Source organism: Cynocephalus volans, chromosome 4 (assembly GCF_027409185.1).
Source record: "Cynocephalus volans isolate mCynVol1 chromosome 4, mCynVol1.pri, whole genome shotgun sequence".
Taxonomy (NCBI): Eukaryota; Metazoa; Chordata; class Mammalia; order Dermoptera; family Cynocephalidae; genus Cynocephalus; species Cynocephalus volans.
The window spans coordinates 35,429,351-35,437,514 of NC_084463.1; the positions used below are offsets into that span (position 1 = coordinate 35,429,351).

General features: G+C 40.4%; 1 protein-coding gene across 1 annotated transcript; it reads right to left on the reverse strand.

The window, feature by feature from the left end:
- Positions 1–1,383: 1,383 nt before the first annotated feature.
- LOC134375972 (olfactory receptor 6M1-like) lies at positions 1,384–6,704 on the reverse strand. Its single transcript, XM_063094685.1, has 4 exons — positions 5,795–6,704; positions 3,600–3,769; positions 3,342–3,446; positions 1,384–1,440 (listed from the first exon to the last, which is right to left on the reverse strand). The coding sequence occupies exons 1-4, from the start codon at positions 6,702–6,704 to the stop codon at positions 1,384–1,386; spliced, it is 1,242 nt and encodes a 413-aa protein (XP_062950755.1).
- Positions 6,705–8,164: the final 1,460 nt, after the last annotated feature.

Sequence of the window (8,164 nt, forward strand, 5' to 3'; positions counted from 1 at the left end):
TATGTTCTTTGGAGTGACTTCCTCACTCAATTAATTAACTTATTTAATATTTCTTTCAAATAGTGAAAAGATAATGCAATTTCACTAAGTCATGTTGAAATTCTCAGGTCATTTTTAGTATTAGCCCTTTGAAAAATTCTTCTTATAAAAAAATTTATGTTAAATGTTTACTATGTGAGGTAATTTTTTAGTTTTGAAAAATACTGTGGATAGACAAATTTGATGTAATTCTGTGACCTATCCCTCCTCTGCATAATTAGCTGAGGCTTGTAAGTTCTAATGAATTCCTTTGTCACAGGTAAATATATCCTCTCACTTTATGGCATTGAAGTAGGAGAATAACTGCTGTAGATTACAACGGACATGAAGCCATGTGACTCAGTCTACAATTAAAGTTGAAATTTAAATAACTAATGAGATAAAAAAAATTATATGAAGTATTTCAAAATGGGAGTCAGAGCATGTTTAATATTATTTTATTGTAAAGCAACTATTTATGCATTAAATACAAAAGATAAATTAATATTTGAAGAAAGAAAACAAAGGAGAAATTTTGCAATAAATCTGAGGAGCTCTCTAAAGCAGAGATACCCAATACTGGATTTGTCTGAGTTCTAATCACAAAGCTGTACAAGAATTTGATTTTTAAAGGAATGGAGGCACAGGAAAATGGGACAGTAACCATGTAAGTATTTACATGTGTAGAGCGAGGGCTAAGTCTCACAGATCCCTCGAACTCATTAACAAACCCTTCACATGCAGGTCTATAAGCTAGGTAACTGGACAAAACGGTCCTTGGAGTTTTGGTTGAAGAAGGAATAGTCTTTTTTCAACACACACAACACTATGAGCTAAGCAGTCCACAGAGAAACTCAGAAACTCAACTGCTACTGGAAAAGTCCAAAGTAAAACTGAAACTGAGCAGCTGCCAGCAGAGAATATGCTCTATTGTTAGATGCTTAGATGCCAGCTCTGCCGGCCAGCACTGCTTCACAAACTCAAGAACACACAAAAGCAACAGCTAGAAAGATACATGGGTGCACATGCACACTTACTCCACCCACACACAATTTGTTTACAAGAAATGTCAAGGGAGCCTGACTAAATTATTCCATTTTCTTCACAATCCACCCCTTCAGAGTCCTTCACCCTAAAATCTATGCATTAAAAATCTTCTGTAATGTTCCCTTAGAGAGGATAAATGACCCTTTTATTTATACAATCTATTGTCTGTTCAATATGTCTTAAGGCTTGCCCTTAAGTCTTGTCCAGTAGTTCTGTCCTTTAGTCGCACATGTCTGGTAAGTAGTCATCATTGGTGTGATTTTCCATGGGAACCTTGTAGTCATACTGATGTGAAGTTCAGTGCATATTCAGTAATGATCACGCCAATGCATGTACGTACCCAGTAACTCTGGTGCAGTGTCTGCAGCCAGAACACTGTGGGCGAAAATACAGAAGGGTTATTGGTACCAATAGGGGAAGTTCTCACCCCTCTGGTAAGATACATGCCAGTTTGCCATCCTGAGAAAGGATGGTTGCAGGAATAGGTATCTTACCTGGTTTATGATACCATACTTCATCTGCTAACACTGTGGGATCTATAGGTTCTGCATGTAACACTATAAGGGAACTCATAATTGGCCATAATGATAATACAAATGTGCCCTTTGGAACAGAGCACTTATCTCTTCCAGGCCATGTTGCCTTTACTAGAGGAGGCCAGGTACTTGTCACCCAAGGTGAAACTTGCAAGTATCCCTCTAATCCTTTTCCCCAAGGCCCTATTAAGTCGACCCAGTGTATATGGGGGCTTTTATTCTCCATGGCCATTCCCATTGTAATGTATGTCCCTGTTGCAAACAGGTTGGGGCCGGTAAGAGAATATTTCCATTCTTACCATATCCTGGCTTCAAAAACTCATCTTTAGTAGTGACTTACAGTTGTATAGGTGCTGCAGCCATATGCAACAGAGCTTCCACTGGAGAGGGTCCACCCTTTCAGGGTGTCTCATTTGTAATTCTGACTGTCGGCCATAACCGCTGTGCCCACCCCTTCAGGGATAGGAGTTGGGCAGATAGCCTTAGTCCCTTTTTAAAAAGACCATTGTACCGTTCAATCATTCCCACTGCCTCGGGGTGATATGACACATGTAACTTCCACTGAATGGACAACTGGGAGGCCCAACTCTGAACCCCATGTCCAGTAAAGTGGGTTCCATTATCACTGTCTATAACTACAGGTCAGCCATACATAGCAGTAAGGCTATTCAATGCCTTCACAGTGTTTACTTGGTCTGGGGCCTTACAAGGCCATACAAACAAAAGACCCGTAGCTGTATCAACGGCTGTGAAGATGTATCTGGAATTCTCTGACCTTGGCAGTGGTCCGACAAAGTCCACCTGCCATCAAGTCAGGGGCACCCTTCCTCGAGTTATTTGCCAATCTGTATGGGGCACCCGCCAGGGTTGTGGGCACTCTTGAGCATATACTGCACAAGCATGAAAGGCATTCACTTCATCTTCCCATTTTATTGGCAGGGCCCATCTTTGAGCTGCCACCCACATGGTTTTACTGCCAGCATGCTGCATTCATCGACATAACCACCCAGCCACATCAGCTGCCAGAACTCTCTCCAGCCACCTTACCTTAGCTTCATCATTGCCAATTTGACATGAAGCCTCTTGTCCTCACCTACCCTCAAAAGATGAGTACCTTGGCCTGCACCCTATTCTAAACTGAATAGTTCATCCACCTCCTCGGTAGCAACCAAAAAGTCCTTTAAATCCACTGAACGTACCTTGCTACCTATTTACAGACGTTTAGTAAAATGCTGTTCAGAGTGCAATTGCTGCCACAAGGGAAAAAGAACTGCATTTGGCTGACAGTAAATTTTCTTTCTATCAACCTCTGCTACAAGCAAGTCAAGCCATATCTTCTTATGGCTAGTCTTGATTGGTCCCTTTGGGATAAAATCCTGAGTATTTCTTGGGGGTTTGGACTTAGCCACCTTTTGGACCCATTTTGCTTGTCTCCTATCCTCACTTCTCACCCAAGCTGGCTATCATGGTCATTACCTCATGCATAGGATGACCAATGTATGGGGCCAGTATGGCCATCAGTGACCTAAAGGACATTGATGGGGAATTCTTCAGCACTATGTCTCTCATGCTGCCTGTAAAATTTTCATTGACTTGGCCACAAGTGTTCACGTTAAACATGGACTGCCGCATCCCCAGCTCTCAAATTATTTGAACTAACTCAGCATATGTTTGCCATTTACCAACAATCTTGGGCAGTTCTCCAGCATTTGCCCACATGGTTCGGGCAGCTGCACTCACCCATTCCATTAAGGAGTGATTATCGGGCCCTTGTACATATCTGTGACTATTCTGCAGCTGCTGCCTCACAGACAGGTGCATGATGATGGAGGCCAATTTTTCCATCTCCTCAAAAGAGCATATCACACTATCCACCCCAAGGTCTCATAACCACAACAGCCAAACAGCCAGGGGCTCCCCCTGTTTCTGCCAAAACTGTCTCCCCAAGTCAACTAACTCAACCTGGGTATATGGGACATAGGTGGTAAATTGGGTTACCTGTGGATTGCCCACTGGTTGCCCACTCAGTCCCACAGGCTGCTCGTATTTCACTTTCTGGTGCACAACAGGTCGTGCCTGGGGATGCACCGTCTTCCCCAACTCACCACTAGGTTCGTCATCCTCCCTGGTGTGAGAAGCTGGAGTGGCCATTCGCCACACGTTATCCTCTAGAACATTTATTCACGCTTCCAACAACTCTGCTTTCTGCTTCAAATCCTGATCAGTTTGCAGCAGAGTGAGCAGCAGCCAGCCTCCGGTCAGCAGAAAAGTGGCCACTGGGCACCACATGCTCAAAGACAGCCACATTTCCTCCCCCTCCCAAGGGGCTTTCCACTTCAGTGCCTGGTCTATGCTGCCTTGCATTACAGCAAGCAGCTACCAGATCCCGGTCAACAGGAAAGTGGCCATGGGGCACAGCATGTTCAAAAGTAGCCACATTTCCTCCTTCTCCAAGGGCTTCTTGGCTCCTGTACCTGCTCAGAATCCGGCACCAACTATGCCAATTGTGGCATAGTCCTGCTGACAAGACCAATTGTAGATCTAGTGCTGGGTCTGGTGCTCACAGACCCCTCAAGCCCATTCAAAAACCCTTCACACACAGGTCTATGAGATAGGTAACTGGACAAAACAGTCCTTGGAGTTTTGGTTGAAGAAGGAATAGTCTTTACTCAGTACACAGAACACTATGAGCTATGCAGTCCACAGAGGAACTCAGAAACTCAACTGCTACCAGTGAAGTCCAAAGTAAAACTGAAACCGAGCTGATGCCAGCAGAGTAAACATGCTCTATTGTTAGATGCTTAGATGCCAGCTCTGCCGGCCAGCACTGCTTCAAAAACTCAAGAACACACAAAAGCAACAGCTGGAAAGATACATGGGTGCACATGCATACCAACTCCATCCACACACAACTTGTTAACAAGAAATTTCAAGGGAGCCTGACTAAATTATTCTATTTCCCCCACACTAGGTAAGGGGAAAAAGGTCCTTGGAGCCTTAGGTCAAGTAATAATAGGCTTTATTTCTAGACACGATCTCTGCCCACTAGCAGTTCAGAGCTGCGGCTCATACACTCTGAAGGTCACACAAGAATAGCAGCAAACAAAAGGACAGACAGGCGTGCATGCGCACTAACTCCACCCCCACACAACTTGTTTACAAAGAATGTACTGCATCACCCCCAACCAGACCTGAGGCGAGAGGGCCTGACTAAACTACTTCATTTTCCTCACAATATGTATCTGCCTGTCAGTATGTATGTATGTATTATAAATATATGTATGTGTTTTTAGATCTCTATGAATCTCTACAAAAAGTGTTAGCCTCTATTAAGTGAAATGAACAGGGATTAGAAAGTAATATATGTTCTCCTAAATTCCTTCCTCATATGGAAGCATTAACTTTTATCACAGCTCTATTCATAGTAGCCAAGATAGGGAACCAATTTAAATGTCCATTGATCTAAGATTGGATAAAGAAAATGTGTTAAATATACACAATGGAAGACTACTCAGATATAAAAAAGAACAAAATTCTTCCATTTGCAGCAGCATGGATTCACTTGGAGAAAATTATGCTAAGTGAAATAAGTCAGGCACAAAAAGAGAAACACCACATGTCCTAACTTATACATGGGGGCTTAAAATAAGAATAATAATTTGAACTGTTATAAGGAGAGAAAAGAACTGCAGCTACTAGAGGTGGGAAAGGGAAGAGGGAGGGGGAGGGGGAAAATGAGAGGCTGGTTCATGGATATAAAATTACAGCTAGATTAAAATGTAAATTCTATTTGTGTACAGTAGACCCAGGAATCTATAATTAACAATGATCTACTGCGTGTTATCAAATGACTAGATGAAGGAGATAAAACATTTGCATCCCAAAGAAATGATTAAGTTTTGCAATGATGAATATGCTAATTACCCTGATTATAAAACATAGTATACATGTGTTCATGTATTGAAATATAACTCTGCACCCCATAAAAATATACCATCAATATGTTTTAATAAAAATTATTTAAAAACAAATAAATACAGCCTAAACCTCAAAAACAAAAAGGAAAAAACAAAACAACATTTTTATATAGTTACACAATAAAATTATTTTGTTGCCAGACATGAGGAGTAACTTTTGTAGTTATTATTTTTGAGATCTTAAAATTTTTAGCCTGCCCATATATTTATTGAAACCATCTCTGAGAGATTTTCTGACTTTCTCATTTCGGAGGCTGTATATAAAAGGGTTCAGCATTGGTGTCACAACAGTGTTCAGCACTGTGGCAAATTTGTTAACATCCATCACATTGGCCTCTTTGGGGCGGACATAAATAAAGATGGAGCTCCCATAATAAAGTATAACCACGGTGATATGTGAAACACAGGTGGAGAAAGCCTTCTGTCGTCCCTGGACAGAGGGAATTCTAAGGATAGTAATGATAATGTAGGTGTAAGACACTCCTGTCAGGAGCAAGGAACCCAAGAGCAACACGGCAGAGGAAATAAAGTCAGCCAGCTCAGCCAGAGAGATGTCTGCACAGACCAGCCTTAGTACAGGAGCACTGTCACAGAAGAAGTGATTGATTATGTTTGGCCCACAAAAGGGCAGAGGCGCAGTTAAGATTGATGGTACCAAAATTGACAAAAATGCACCGACATAAGATCCCAGAAGCAACATTATGCATGTCTGTTTGTTCATGATGATGGCATACCTCAGTGGGTTGCAGATGGCAACATATCGATCAAAGGACATGACAGCCAGGATGAAGAATTCTGTGGATCCCAGGAGGAAGTAGAAGAATGACTGTGTGAGACATCCCACAAAGGATATTGCTTTGGTGAGGGAAAATGTGTTGGCCAGCATCTTAGGCACCACTGCAGAGGTGATGGTGATCTCAAGGAAGGAAAGGTTGGCTACAAAGAAATACATGGGAGAGTGTAGACGATAGTCATAACACACCAAAATGATGATTGTGGTGTTGCCAATCATAGATGTCAAGTACATAAGCAGAAATACAGCAAATAGGATAATTTCTACATCTTTCTCATTCTGAAACCCCAGCAGAATGAATTCAGTGACTCTGGTCTTGTTTCTGTGATCCATAAAGTTCTCACTTCCACCTGGTCAGAGAAATCTAATTTTGTTACTTGCATCTTAACCCTAGAAGCACCTTACCTATGTCAATTAACTATCTTTTATTTTTATAGAGAGATGAGAGTAAAAACAAATAATTATTTTTTTAGTGTATATATAAACAGTTCCTGACATGAACTGTGCAAGATATGATTCACTCGTAAGAGATGAATCAGTCTCACAGGAAGTTTATGACAATTGTCCTTATGAAAGGCCTGTGAGAGTCCTCTCAGTGTAGAGAATCTAATAAAAGATCCAGCAGTTCCCAAGTCATGTGAACAGGTGCATACAGGGTGCTCTTAGGAATATACATATTACAACATCCTTAATCCATTCGGATGTAAAAGTATTTATTCATAGTGCAGGCAGATAGAATTGCAATAAAGTCTTATTCTACATTATTATACATGCAAAAAGTGTCTTTTCAAGCTATAATATTATCAATCAGAAGAAAAAAATACTGAAACAAAAACTACACATGATCACGTAATAGGCTTATGACCCCCAACTTACAGGCTCCAGCCTCCACATTGTCAAATTGGCCACTAAAGAAAGGAAAGTCAGCTTTATGTAATCTCCATCTGGAATCACACTTCCTAGTGAATGAGATTTTCATTGATCTTGCAAGAGTAAAGAAAAAAATTAAACATGACTTTGTTTATCTCTGTTGTATATGTTCATCATGAAATCAGACAGATAGAGAAATGCTCAGGAAGAGGAGTAAAAAACTGAACTTCTGAATTTTGACTTCTTTAAAGATAAGCAACAGAAGCCTAAGAGTGTTCGGTTTGCACTAGAAATCAGAAGCCGGAAGCACAGAGAATACAGGACTTTTATTGTGGAGAAGGATTGTCTACTTAGTCACTAAGCTCATATTTTGGAGTATGTATATTACACTATAAAGCTAATCAACTGAAGGTAAGAACATAGGTTTGGATCAGGGAGTGATTTTAAATCCCAAATAACAATACACATAATTTTATATTGACAGGTGTTTGAAAGGCCAATTTTAGGTAAGCGGGTATTTTTATTGTTACTTTTCAATAGATAAGATGGATGAATGTGACAGAGGCTAGTTAAAAGGTTATATCAGAGAGGGTCAATGCTGGAAATAATAAAGAACCTTGTGTCTTTGATTTAGGTTTTGCCGGGTTTTTTTCTGACCCAAATACTTATCATTTAATTCAGTTTTATTTTTATATATTTGCTGCATAACAAAGAAGCAAGGAAAACATGGACAAATTTCTCACATGCGTATTATGCACTTATGAGGAAGAGAAACAACTTGTATCAAAATTGGAGTTTCTTCTGATTCTTTATAATGTCTTTTCTGCATATAATTACATGAATTCAGTATTTTAATTAATAAGAACTAAATTTGTCAATATGGTGACATGGTGTGAAGGACTGAAATGAGTTTACATTTTTAT

What these genes read in the sequence shown, in the direction of transcription:
- LOC134375972 (XM_063094685.1), bottom strand. Translation starts at nt 6,704, where the DNA reads ATGGATCACAGAAACAAGACCAGAGTCACTGAATTCATTCTGCTGGGG. An exon ending in CAGAAAATCTCTCAGAGATG is followed by an intron (nt 3,770 to 5,794) that starts GTTTCAATAAAT and finishes TAAATGTTCTAG; the next exon opens with AGGATAACGTGTGGCGAATG. An exon ending in AACCAGTGGGCAATCCACAG is followed by an intron (nt 3,447 to 3,599) that starts GTAACCCAATTT and finishes TCTTTTGAGGAG; the next exon opens with ATGGAAAAATTGGCCTCCAT.